The sequence below is a fragment of the Stegastes partitus genome, unplaced genomic scaffold (genome assembly GCF_000690725.1).
Source record: "Stegastes partitus isolate 25-593 unplaced genomic scaffold, Stegastes_partitus-1.0.2 Scaffold94, whole genome shotgun sequence".
Lineage (NCBI taxonomy): Eukaryota > Metazoa > Chordata > Actinopteri > Pomacentridae > Stegastes > Stegastes partitus.
The window spans coordinates 421,064-435,264 of record NW_007577825.1 but is presented as its reverse complement, the minus strand read 5'-3'; the positions used below and the strand labels follow the sequence as shown (position 1 = coordinate 435,264).

The 14,201-nt window shown below is 42.2% G+C and overlaps 1 protein-coding gene across 3 annotated transcripts in view; it reads right to left on the bottom strand.

Moving 5' to 3' along the window:
• Positions 1–3,500: 3,500 nt before the first annotated feature.
• Positions 3,501–14,201, bottom strand: part of mideasb (mitotic deacetylase associated SANT domain protein b) — a 30,008-nt gene continuing 19,307 nt past the window's right edge. For all 3 annotated transcript variants that reach the window (XM_008277295.1, XM_008277294.1, XM_008277296.1), the window contains exons 8-13: positions 11,896–11,971; positions 10,425–10,513; positions 9,352–9,495; positions 8,627–8,746; positions 6,736–6,938; positions 3,501–3,783 (exon numbers count right to left, since the gene is read on the bottom strand). In XM_008277295.1, coding sequence (XP_008275517.1) covers positions 3,543–3,783; positions 6,736–6,938; positions 8,627–8,746; positions 9,352–9,495; positions 10,425–10,513; positions 11,896–11,971 — 873 coding nt within the window. In that variant the 3' untranslated portion in view covers positions 3,501–3,542. The remainder of the gene's footprint in view (positions 3,784–6,735; positions 6,939–8,626; positions 8,747–9,351; positions 9,496–10,424; positions 10,514–11,895; positions 11,972–14,201) is intronic.

The following is a 14,201-nucleotide window of genomic DNA, read 5'->3' as shown; positions in this document are numbered from 1 at the left end:
GCTTGCTTGTCAGCCCAGGTGGTTTTATATCATGATTTATAAATAATAAAACTTCCTTTCCTTTTACTCAGCCCATCAGATTGTGCTATGAAAATGAAGAGGTTAGAGTCTCCACCAAGAAAAACCACATGTGAAAAACACAATCAGTGCTCTCTGCTGGTGTTTCAACGCCCTCCTCTGCTCTCTCTGCAGATTTCAGCGCTCGAACTGCTGCGACAATGCTGCCCTCTTGTGCATCCCAGTGAAGCAGCTACTGAGAGAAAAGGACTCCAGAAAGCCTGCGGAATATTTTAAAACTTTAATATACAGTGCTTCATAAATCATTACTAAAAACACAGGTGGTAAAAATCAAATCAAAACAAATAAGTTACACTGTAGTAAAAAGCACTTGAGATTCCTTTCTGTTTTTCATCATTAGTGTGAACCCCATATGAAAATAGCATAGAAAGTATGCAAACATAGAATTCCATTCATATATATATTTTCTAATCTTTTAGCTAAATAAACCTTTTTTTGTCCCCTTTAAAATTCCCTTAACCAACTGGAGGATGTGAGGAGAAGCTGTGTGTTTGTGGCCTCGATTTCATTTCGTAATTCTGCTTTTTTTTTTTTTTAGTGACGCCCTCCCCTCCCCTGACAAGAACCTCAAGACAAGAAAAAAAAAAGGAAATATAAATTAACAAAACATGTGAACAGTCTGCAAAACTTTTTTTTTGTTTTGTTTCCATTGACTGGCGTACAGATAAACATTTGACCTCGAAGCACTCATACGTTTCTAACAGGACGACCCCCCCTGCAGACACACACACAAACACACACACACGCTCACAAACAGTCTGTGCATAGAACCCAGGTTTAACTGGTGGAGTAACTGGTAACTGGAGCCGTTCCTCCCCTGCTCCTCCAGCTCCCCACTGCGGTTTGTCCTTTAAAGGAAAAATAACCCTTTAACCCACGCGTTGCTACGGCAACAGAAGCTGGCTCCGGGGCTGAAGGGCTCAACGCGGAGATATGTGGCGATAGACGGATCAAAACACGCCGTTTCCATGGTCCGATTCAGCGCCTCGTGTCAAGGTAAACAGATAAAAGGCGGCCGTAGACGCACCGCACGGCCGGAGAGGTGATAAATATCGAACTGATATTGGTCTTGAACAGCCACGTTTGACAGGAAAATCAATACGAATCACCTAAGCTGTCTTATCGCAACTCTATCTGCATTTATATTTCACTTTATTTGCACATTTTTTTCCATTACAAGCCGTGTCCTTCAGCAGCAGCTGATCCCACGCTGCCAAGGTTCCAGTGGAGCGTGTTAGTGCCACAACAATCTAAATGCAGGCTCACACTCTTTTCCATGTTGGCAAAAGAGGGGAACCCATTTTTCTTCTGACATATCAGGTTTCAATTTAGAGCTACCACAATATCAGCAAACGGGGATTTCAGGGCGAGAATTTGATATGATATGGCACCGAGCTCCTGCCGTTTTTTTTGTCACTGTGCGAAGTGCAAAGAAGTAAACTTTGACGCAGGTTGAAAAAGTAGCTAGCTGCTAGTAAAGGGCAGAGAAAAGCATTTCAGCATTCAGAATCCTTGCAGTGGCCTCTTTTGATTCCTGTTTTTTGCCAGTAAATTATTTACCAACATCAGTGTTCTGTGGAGAAGTAAAACTGTAAACCGAAGACGAGTTTGACATCCGGCACTCAAAAGCAGGAAGAATAAAATGCAAGTCAGCATTCAGATGCTCGTAATTGGCTGCGAAAACGCTTAAAAGCAAAGAAATGAAGAGTGCGGGCGTTCAGAATTCACTTTAAAAACCTGCTAAATTTGAATCTAGTTTTGCACTAAAGCATCCGATCAACAACAGTCTGTGGAAAGTGCCAGGGTTCAAATGCTGAGGTAGAAAGTCATGATAGAAGCTGACATCTGGTTCGAAAAATAAAAGCAAAGAAAACTTGTGTTTCATTTGAAATCTCCTGTTAAAACCTGCAAAATCTGGACTAAGTTTGGTGAAGTCTGCAAGTTTGTTGATAAAGTAAATAATCTACCGACACAGGAGAGGACATGGTATAGACAGAGGGTCTTGTTTCAGTTTGTTTTGCGGCAGTCTTTCAAAAGCGTTCCCCTATAATCAGGAGCAAGTACAGAATATATAAAGTAAACTGCGACTGCGAGCCTGTCGTAAACACCGAAATGAGCTGTTTGTTGTCTTTCCCGCTCTGTTCTGTGTATCTATAGAGCCCTGCGGTTTGAACAGTCTGAGTCGGTAGCTCCTATCAGTTACAGGGTTTGACAGCGAGGCATCCCGAGCAGCCGGCTGATAGAGGAGGAGGAGGAGGAGGAGGAGGGGAGGCCTGAACGCTCAGGTATAAGGGGGTCAACTTGTTCTATTGCACATACATTTCTGCCTTTTTCTTCATTTCTGGCTTCCAAAAAGAAAAAAAAGAAAAAAAAAATCTCACAGTTATAAACAGGCAGCAAGTAGCATTGTTTTTGTCTTTTGTTTGTTTAAATAAAAAAAGAAAAAAAAAGCTACAGACGAAACAGAAAAAAAAAAGCGCTCAATTGAACTGCAGCCAAAACCAGAATATAATAATAATAATAATAATATTAATAATCATCAACAGGAATATTCACAAAAACAACAACAATAACCATATAGAGCTACACAGGCAGAAAAAGTAACATTTACCTGTATATATATATTCATTAAAAAAAAAAAAACAACAACAGTGTAAAATTGATTGTCATTTCGAGATAAAAAGCATCAGAACATCCAAGGCATCAACAGTGAGGAACAAACTGGGGGGGTAGAAAAGGGCAGAAAGAGAGGAGGTGAAGGGGATTCACAGAACTAAAAAGGAACAGAGAGAGAACCCATTTGGTGCACATCATGCGTCTGAGAAAAAGCTTTTGGCAGCTTCGAGTGCAGGAGAGCGACGAAACGGAGGCGAGTGCCGTCCATCCATCTGTCGCACAGCTCCGTTTACCGCCGCCGCCGCTGCACTCCGCCCGGCTGCCGAGATTTCACGTCGTCAAAACTTCATCCGATGCTGGACGGCCGGGATGCGGTTGAAGCAAGCGCGTGCTGTGGCTCAGAAGGAAGAAAAAAAAAAAAAGAAGAAGAGGAAGGGAGTCCGAAAAGTTCCACGCCTGTCAAAACGAAGCAGAGCGAGACTCAAAAAAGTGCTGAGGAAGGCCGCAGCTGGGAGTGAAGAAGCAGGACAGCGCCGAGACGAGCGGCATGGCTTTGATTCGACCGAGCCCTGTGACCAAGAGAGGTAAACTCTTGAAAAGCTTTTCAAGCGAGAGTAAAGGGGGAGTTTTGGAAAGCACGTTGTTGACACGCATACACTCACTCAGTCCACACATTCACAGTTAAACATGGGAGTCAATCTGTCCCTGAATGTGCCGAGCTAAAACGGAAGTCTTCCTGTTCCGCCAAATGTACAGAAAGTTCAACTGGAGGGTTTCATCTTCAGTCTCTTTTAAAGTTTTTTTTCTCCTCCCCTCTGGTGCAGTCAGTTTTGTCTGCGGCCTTCCTCTTACTGCCAGTCCTCGTCGTCGTCGTCCTCTCCGTCCGAAGAGTCGTCGTTGGTGCTGTCGCCTCCTCCCACCTGTCGCGTCCCGTTGTGCTGCCGCGCCGCCAGCACGGCGGCCGCTTCGGCCGCAGCCTTCGCCGCCGCCCGCTCCTCGGCCTCCTTCTGGCGCAGCGCCGCCGCCTTCTTCTCCTGCTCGGCGTGGCTCTTCATGTGGGCGCTGCGGCTCTTCACCTTGTAGAAAATTCTGCAGGGACAGAAGGGGAGAGGAGGTCAAGGAGGTGTTCTGCTGCAGAGGTCAGAGGTTAATCTTAATGCAGCTCCAGAGTGTGACTGTGCATAATGCAGCTACAGCAGAGAGAGCAGCTACCTCTAGATAGCAAAGAAAATGATCACAATCAGTTGGTTGAAGCCACATCCCTCCAACATATTGTTATGGACAGACAGTAAAAAAGGTTTTTATTATGGAGAAAACTACAGCAAGACTACAACTGAAACTAGAAACATTTGAGAGAAGATGGAAACCGATGACACAAGCAATATCAGGGCTCTAAATACCGCTCTCTCTCTTTTTAAAAAAAATGCATTTATTTTACTTAGATATGTTGCTTTTTGGTCGCTCGTAAATACTAGAAAGAAGTCATAATTCCAGATTGTTGTTGGTATCTGTGTAAAATATGTGTATTTATGACTGAAGGTAACATGATATGGACTGAGTGGGTTGTAAACTGTGGTGGGAGGTTTCTGTACATCTTCATCTGTTTTATCTATGTGGAATAAATAAAAAGTTTAAAAAAAAAAAAAAAAAATGTTCCCATGGTTGCATTGTGCGAGTGTAAGATGATCATCAGGCTGATGTGGACTCTTTGCTGTTGTGGTTGAAAATAAGACTTTTCCTTCCTCATTTAGTCTCTTTCTATCTGACGAGTGAGACGATGAGTTTTTCTGAATGAGGCATACGGGAGGAGGCTGGAGGGAGAGAGGGAGCGGTCCGACTCGGCACAGCTGATGATTAAGAAGTGCAGGTCCAAGCAGGGAGAAACCGACTGAGTCAGTCAGGAAGGAAAAGTAGCTGACTGCATCCAATGACTATGAAGGCTAAACTAATATTACCAGCAGTAAACTGCAATTAAATGAACACGATCGACTGCAGCATTGATGTCTAAAATGTGTTTTGCTACACATACATACAGCTCATACAGATAAAATCAATCAGTTTCAACTTGGGTGTATCTGACTTAAGAATGCCTTATTTCACTCACGGTTTCAACACATTTTGGTCGCATACTAGGACTAGTAGCGTTTCACTTTGCCTGCATGCGAGGCGTTTAAGGAACATCAGTAAATGTTATTGCCCATCGATAAGCAGATGATCGGCAAGTGTTCAGCCTGTGTAAACCAGCACTACCTGTGAGTTTTTATTTATTCCACTAATATTAGTTCCTTCAGCTTCAGCTTGTGCTAAAGTTTAAATACCTAGAGGGCTGTACTAATGCTGACTGCTCCAGTGAAAAAAAGTTACTTTTAACTTTAAGCGATTAAATGATTAGTTGCTCGAAAACATTCATCATGTCTTCTTAGTGATAATATAATGTTCAGGTTCTCTATTCAGACATGAATAGAGAACCTGAACATTATAAATGATTAGTTGTCAACTATTAAATTAATCATCAACTATTTTGATGATGGACTAATCCATTTGAGTAATTCTTCTAAGAAAAAAAAACTCTCAGATTATAGCTTCTTAAATGTGAATAGTTTCTGGATTCTTTACTCCTTTATGGCAGTAAACTGAATATCTTTGTGTTGCAGATGAAACAAGACATTTGAGGACATCATCTGGGGCTTTGGGAAACACTGATGAACGTATTTCACTATTTTTCATATTTTTAAAAACCAACAATTCATCAGTTCATTGAAAACAACAACCTACATGCTTATCAGCACTGGAAATAATTGTATAATCAAATATGATTGTCACTCAAATATAAATTCAAGAGCTGTCCAGAGACTGTGACTCCAGCTGTCGGAGTCATCGGACAAAAGATAAAATAAAACGTACATATTTGGGTTTTTAACAGAGATCGCTGTGGTTTGAAGTGTGCAGGACCCAGTGAGACAAATCACATGATCACGGTGATGTTCTGATCAAACACATCAGCTGAGACTGTGATGATGCTGAATATGAATATATAACTTTGATTTTCCACTAATTGCTCCAAAAGATGTACAGAAAGCACAAAAATAAATTAGTGGGAGATGCATTCATTTATGTAAATTACACTGAAATACTTAACAGATGCAGAGAAATGTTGGTGCAGCTCTACATGTCAATGATTCTCACACATTCACTCTTTCTAAATTCAGGACTTGCACACATTGCTTCATTGTGCTTTCCTTTGAAAACTGTGGTCAAAGTTCAGTATGATGCATGCAAATAAGGCCGGATAATACGTCTTAGAGTACAGACTCACAGCAACGACCTGGGGCTGTTATTTTCCATTATTTTATGACAAAATAGTGAAAAATGCATGACAGAATGTCCAAAATCATACAGTTTCTGACACAACAGTCCAAATCTAAAGACACTGATGTGAAGCTTATGTAAATTAGAGCAAAACTGAAACTACTGACATTTAGGGGAGATAAAGTTTGGCTAATCAGTGGATCTGCACTTGGTCTGAAGCTTAACATTTGATTGCAAATCTTTCAAAAGCAGCGTTTGGGTTTCCTGCAACACGACCGTTTCGACTCTGCAGTGAAGCACAGGCTGCGATGAGGACACTCAGAGCAGGTTCGGCTTTTAAAGAGCGACCGCGGCTCTCGTCAAGTCACCGGGTAGAGTTGCACTGACAAGAGGAGCAATGCGCCGCATCTACTGTGTTTCAGTTGCTAGGACACGCTTGGCAATAACACAGCCGGTGTTGCCAGAGGACGAGCTGTTATTTAATCGGAGCATGACAGGACGTTTGAATCTTTCAAACAGACACCGGGAGACACTTGCCTCTGTTTACCGATGCATATTCCAAGTGGGCAACAGCAGCACCAACATTTCCTGCAGAATTTCTCTATTTCATATATATATATACACACAGAGCTCGTCTTGTCTGAGGGCTCTTATGTAACCTGAGCGAGTGCTGCAGAAGTAAACAGAGCCGACACGTAGAACACAACAGCAGAGACACTTCCGATGGCTCACCTGCCACACTTCTTGCAGGGGAACTCTCCCTCCTGCGCGGTCGAGCCCTTGTTGCCCGTCGAGGGGCTCGTCCTGCGCGCGTTGCCGTCGTAGTTTCGAGGTTTGGAGCTGGGGGGAGGCGGGTGAGGCGGGTGGATGACCCGGGACAGCGGCTGCTCCCTCCCCACGTCCTCCTGGCCCTTCATGATCAGGACGGTCCCCGGCTGCAATAAAAAAAGACAAGAGGCGTTGTTAACATAAAAGCTGACTTTTAAGACAGTCGGCAGGAAAATAACGAGCCACTTTATGAGCAGCTTTTATGTAGGTTCGCGTTACGACAGCATGCAGGCATGTGGCAGTTAACAGGAGCGCACATGCAGCCGGATATTTTTCTCAACAACATGCAGATAACAAGGACAAAAGAGGGGGTTTTTTTGCCGAGTCATTGTTTGTCGTCAGACATAATGGAGTTAACACAAGAGAGGTGGACTCATGACAAGCTATCTCCTCCGAATCCCAGCGGGGGGCAGCAGATCCAACAGACATCCACCAAGTCGGCCAGAGTTCAAAAGGACAAACAAGTGCGACGAGGCCAAGTGAGGTTTCTAAACCAGGAACACGTAGAGGCTTGTTGCTAAACTGCTTATCTGTTTAGCATATTTACAGATAGCTGCTAGTATGAACCTTTAGCATCCTACCTCTACTGCACAGTGTTTAAATGATTGAACCGTATATCTCAGTGTATGTATACTGTCGATGTAAACACATTTTTTATATGCAAAGAAAACACGAGTAGTAATAACTGTGTGATCCTGGCTTTATAAAATGACACTTTTGCATGAATCAGAAGCAACATATAGTGCTTAGAATATAACCACCACAGTATTAACTCAATCACAAGAGATTTTAAGGGACAAAACATGGAACTCAAACATCAGTTCCTTTACTGGACTTTCTATGACCGTATTTTGTATTAACAACATTGTATTTTCCCAAATTGAAAACTACATTTTAAAAAAGAAGTGGCTGTCTGATATTTGAGCTTCTTGGAGACATTTCATATTGAATAACGTCATTAAGGCACATGTGTAAAGTTTTAGAGGACATCTATGTGGTTGTACATACAAGTTTTAAAATAAGGCGTCAAAGTGAACTGATTCCACTGAATGCTGAAAGAAAGAAGATGAAAAACTATACTTCCGTTTCATCCTCTGAACCCCAAAACCTCCATGCAGGTTTGAAAGTCGTGTTATTTGTTTTTAAAATCGCCTAAATTACAACAAAATCTGAAACATTTTCAACTTTCCAACTGTCCTTCAATAACTTATCTGTGATGTGCTGGTCCATGGTTTGAAACTGTGGAACGTCATCAAAATCACTTTATCCTGTGTGTCTTATTTAAAAAATTTTCCATAAACAGACCGAGTGAAAGCCCCTCTTTAAAAAGAAACAGAAACTTGTTTGCTCCTTAGTGACCTCGCTGCATGTGAGAAAAAGTTTAGGGGTTTTCAGCTGAACTGGGTCAAACTGGAGGCTGGGTTGACAAAGATATGAGGCAAGCCAGTTCAGTCACCATTTTTAGTAATTGGTAACATCTGGGGGTACCTGGAAAAATGTTGAGTCCAGGTTTCTTTATTTTTTGTAAATTAATTTAAAGACAGTCAGCTTTTATTTTATTTTTTTTCCTCTTTAATTCTAGTCATGGTTGTGCTGCTTGCATTGAGGTACAGGACTTCATATTGCAGTAAAAAAAAATGAGTGAGTAAAATGTGACAGGAGCAAGAAAACTCCTCCAAACTGCTGTGGGGTGGTTCAGAGAGTTAAACGTCCGCACACAGCTTCCTCTTGTGGGATGACAAACTGTTTGTGCTTCTTGTTTGGTTTGTTCATTCTGTCGCTGGTTTACACTCACATTCTCAGTGGACTGCAGCGTGTGTGTCACCCTGGTGGGGCAGACATCCTGTTTCCTGTCAGCTGACCCTTCCCACTTCCTGCTGTCCTCCTCCCGCTGAGGCTCCAGTCTGTGAGCGCCCTGCTGGCCCAACAAGCACAGATTGTATTAAGACGAAACGCCTCGGCATCGAGAACTAGATGAAAGTCGTGCATGCTTCACATTACATCTTTCTAGGGCATTGCTTTTAATGCGTCTACGCTGCTTTAAATGATATTCTGCAGAAGGAAAGGTAAACAAGGTTAATGCAAACTTGTTATGTAATCGTGCAGCTTTACCCAGTTACCATGAGAACCACCTAAACACCATGTGTTATAACTGGAGTGAGCTGCAGCCTTTTTCATGATACGATTCAGCACGCAACTGGTCAGTTAAGATATTCTGAGCGCTGCAGTTTCGGAACTCGCGCTGCGCTGTTTTACATCTAAAGAAAATGCTGGTATCTAATAATATCAGCCTGCAGTCATGCTCATTTCTGTCGCATTAACTTGAAAACCACAGCTCAGTAACTTGCTGCTCGAGAAGGTTTCTGCTGAAGTCTGGTTTTAGCTTTTAATAAAATAAATTTGAAGTAATTACTTTGTGCCCCGTGTAGCAGATTTGTTCTTCTTCACATCGAGGAACTCAACGTGCTAAACTTTATTTACATTTTTTTCTGCAGTGGAGATATTCAACACGTGTCTGACCTTGTGGTTCATCTCCTCCTCTGTGGTTTTGCTCTCCAAAGGCTCTGCCTCGCCGTAGATTAGCATCCCGTTGCGGCCCATCTTCACGTGTTTCTTGTACGTGTAGTAAAACTCCACGCACTGCGCCACTGTCTTCGTGGTAACCTGTGAAGCACACACACACATTGTTTAGGGAATTTTTCCTTAAATGTTACTGAATGTTCTGGAGCGTCAGAGCAGCTAACAAATACAGTCCTCTGCTGCTGCAAAGCAAACCTGCAGATGACATAGATTTTATTAAGTTTCGCTTTCACTCTGCATTATTTATGTGTGTTTATTAGTTCTGTGTATTTTGGCAACCCAGACTAATAATTTTCCACTTACATTTAACCTGATGTGAGAAGCTTTATTGCAGCTGGGCAGGTGCTAAAAAATTCATGACTGATGCATCTGCTATTTGTTTTCTTTTCTGGGTGTTCAGTCCATAATCGTATCTATACTGAAAAAAAATGGCCAAATTAAAGCACTGCAAGCATTTTATTGAATATATGTTGTGGACTGTTGTTTAATCAAATGGTGTTTTTTTGCTATTTATGTGAGACGCTGCAATTCTTGGATGCAAGGGGGAAAAAAACAGACTAATATTCTGATAATAAAGTGAAAACCAAACCAAACTGCATTTCACACTTTTGCTGTAAAAATGACTTTATTAAATATAGTTGCTAAAGGTTGTCTGTCAGCTACTAGAATGAAGGGTCTAATTATTTAGAAATGCTGTAAGAAGTTTTCAATAGAGCAAAAGATGGTGTCTGTAAACAACAAAACGCACCTCAACAAATCAAATCTAGAAGCCTTTAATTTGGTGGTTTGGCCAATTAACACTGTGCCACTGATATCATTTTGCATCGAGCTTCATCTCTAAAGTGGTTCAGACAAGAAAATTAAATCTTTTCGCACTGTCGAGGAAACGCGATAATTGAATATGACACGGCAAATAATCAGACCCTGTCCCAAGGTCTGTTGACTCCACCGCTAATAGGTGGCCTAGTGTCACCACCACTAGAGTCTCCTTCAGTTTGAAGGCGCACACGTACCTGTTTCTGCACCATAAAGAAGTCCTTCTTGTACGCGGTGATGCCTTTGTTGAAGTGGCGTCTCTCAGCTGCCGTCCAGCTGTCTGATCCTGAAGGAGGGAGGCAAAGGAGGAGAGGAGGAGGAGGAGGAGGAGGACAGGTAGAAAGAAAAGTCATTTAAAAACAGAGATGTGGTGTGTAGGTTTAACAACACTTCAAGAATCCAAGACTATCTATCCTTTCCACATTACATTCTGGGTGTGTGGAGACCTTGACAAGTTCGATCCCACCCCCCATCCTTCAAACCGCACACACACATTTAAATCACTGGATAAACAATGGCTCTCCTGTCTTCTGCTTGGGATTAACCACATGCTGTAAACCCCCTCCCTGCACCCCGTTGACCCTGACAATCCTCCACAGTCACCGACTACCCCGCCGCCAACACCAAAACACTCTCGCTGCTGCAGCTGCCACTGCTTTGAGGCAAAGCAGAGGGCTCTGAAAGTCCATCGCTGTTTAATGGCAACAAGACAGAAAGAGGGGAGGGGGGGAGTTGAGCTGGTCTGGGGGATGAAACGACAAATACGAGCACAAACATGATAAGATAAAGCGGCATCTTGTATGGAATCGGAATTTTGAACACATGATGAGCATCTGAATTAAAATGATTTAACCCTTTCAAACTCAAAACCTGACAGCTGGTTTGATGGGCATTTCTTCTTCTTCTTCAAAAAAAAAACACAATTTAAAGTGGCCCAAAACTGTCAAAACCTGTAGCATTGTTGGATTTTCATCTTTCCAACAGCCCTTGAATTACCTGCTTGTGCTGCACCGTTCAGTCAGAGAACTTAACCAAATCTAAGCCTGAAAATGTAGATTTTCATTCAAATAAATCTATTCTACATGCATCGATTTTTTTAAAAAAAGAAAGAAAATTGCCATAAAAACAAAGCATTCATCAGATTCTATAAAGGAAAAAACTGGAGCCCTTTGGCGCAGTTTTGAAGCTGCGACACAAAAGTTCAGGGACTACAGCTAAAGTGCAGGTCATGTATATGGAGAGCAGATAGGAAGTAAGTGTGGAAACAAATAAAAAATGCAAGTAATAAAATATATATAATATGTGGAGCCATTTTTTCTATAAGAGGCAACATATATGGGCACATGTAGCACGTTAATAAATTTTTTTTAACCAATTTTGGTGTGGCATAAACCCTAAAAAACCCAAATCAAAACAAAAATAGTAGAATTTCTTTGATTATCTAAAAAAAATCAACTTTCTTTTTTTCTTTTTTCTCTTTTTTAACTGATTCATAGCACACCAAGAAGCTGCTATGGGTGCAACAGGGTTAAGCACCAGCTGAGTGCTGTTTAAAGGATGCAGCAATAATCAAATAACTAATTATAACTCATCAGTATCACTAAATTACATTCCTTCTCCTTACATTAAAGCTGAAGGTTGTCTGAATGTTATTTTCGTGGGGCTTACCTGAGTAGTGGTAGCCGGCCAGATGGTGCGACTTGGGGAAAATCGGACTCCTCAGCATCAGCATGGACAGAGCGGCCTGAAAAACAAACAGCATTTAAATATTACCTGAAAGTTAGCAAACATGTTGCGGAAGCGGCGATAGTTATGAGCCTTTATACGGGCGCTCCCTCCTGCCAAACGGGCCGACTCTCGCTCTATTAGGTGCTCCGATTGTGCTTTATAAACCTGTAAAGCACACCGAGCCAAACAATGAATCAGTTGCTTACAGGTAACCAGGGACTGAAATAACCCCCGCTCTCATTTTTCCTGCAAGTCCGAGGTCCCAGAGTGTGTCATTACCATCATTATGCTCTCTCACTGTTAAAATAAGAACCAACTTTGTGCTCTTTGAAAAAGCACCCGTTCTGACTTTGCAGGGAATATTGGAAGACGGCAGTTTGAGCCGGACCGCTGCAGAGAGTGGGCGCTTTGACAGCCCCCCCACCCCCACCCCCTCGTAGTTTCCTTGACAACGTTGGACCAGTGCTGGTCGCTAAGGGCCTGAAATCTCCACCAGTAGCACCATAAAGCACGCTGGCAGGCTGCGAGTCAACCCCTGCTCGCACATCTTCAGTAATGGAAGGTATTGATTTAGGATCACCGTTTAAGTCGGTGCAAAGACGACTCAATGCAAACTGCAGAGCTCTGTTTTCTCTGTGAATCCAAGAGTCTGTGGGAGAATGTCAAACCACTCGTCCATCAGTGGATCCTCTGTGAGTCTTCTTCACAGGACAAAAGCATTAAAAACATGACTTTTTCACACTAAATGTCGAAGGTTAGGTCTCTAAACAAGTCTGCAACCATGTTTTTTGTTATGTTGCTGCAATATTGTATGATATTGACGGTGCAATAGTCTTTCTATGTACAAAATAACCTCCACATTTCCCCCCACTGAGAGAAATCTCTGCAAAATCTGAATTTCTCCACACAGAAGACTCTGCAGAACATCACCAGTACCTTATTCTTCTCATTCTTCCTTCAGGTTTTTGTACTTTTGTCCAAACATTTTTGCACTTTTATCTTTTGCTGCTGCAAATTTTCCTGCCATGGAAACAATAACAACGTATCTGATCGCATCTTTTTTTTTTTTAAAATGCTGTGACGCACACAGAAACCAGTGCTCAGATAAGATCTATAAATAAACTAAATTATCTTTGTTGTTGTTACAGCAGAATATGAACAGGCAACCATATTAAGTTATTTTTAATTAAAAAATTATGAACATTTGGTGGCCGGAGCTTCTGAAAAGGAAGGATCTGCACAATAACTTTCTCCTGTGACAAGCATTTATTATCGTTTTTGACATCTTATAATACATTTTAAGCAATGCATGTCAGCTCCACTATACTTGGGTTACAGTCAGTGGTAATGATCGTAAGCTGCAGCCCTTATTATCATCACTATTTAAACAAACTTTACTAACAATCATCGTGGTTGATATTCTGAGATGCTGAGGCCTTTGAATATCCCAGCATCCCTCTGCAGCCACGTGCAGCTCCAACCCTCCCACTACCAACTTCTGCATAATCCAAATAATGCATTTATCTCCTGCTGGTATTTTGATGGGGGTGACGCGACCGGGAAAGAGCCACTAGAGATGCCGCCTCACAACATTTAACAGCGACCACTATTCGACCTCATTACATCAACGAGCACGGAGCGCGTTTGTTCCTTCTTTTTTTTTTTATTTGCCGTTTACCCTGTTGCATTTACTCATCATCGTACGGCGAGTTTTATTTGAGCGGTGCAACGTGTTCTACCTGTTCTACACAGCTGGAGCACTAAATCCACTGCAAAGCTCAGCTGATGATAACTTCTGACGTAATCTGTCAGTGAGGCAACAGGTTAGACGGAGGGTGCGTCACGGCTGCAGCGTTGGGTGGAGCAGCCATTCGTCCAGTCGGATTTCTGAGTGACACCGCCGTGAGTGATTGCAGGGTCATGAGCTTTTTAGCACTTTTTCTCCCTTTGCATGTTTAGGATGTTTTGTTGCTTTGAAGTAAAGCGAAGTGTGTGAACCAGACCACATGCATGCAACCAAAGACGACGAATATAGCGTTGTACATTCAACCAGCTATCACATAAGAGTGTGTGCATCTGTCTTATATAACACAGTCAAACATGCTTAAAAATGTTATACCAGTCAACTGGGGCTGCAGCTATCAAGTATTTTAATTATTGATTAAGTTGCTAGCACTGTTGCCTCGCAGCAAGAAGGTTGCCGGTTCGCGTCCCGGTGGGGGCACCGGAATCTTTCTGCGTGGAGT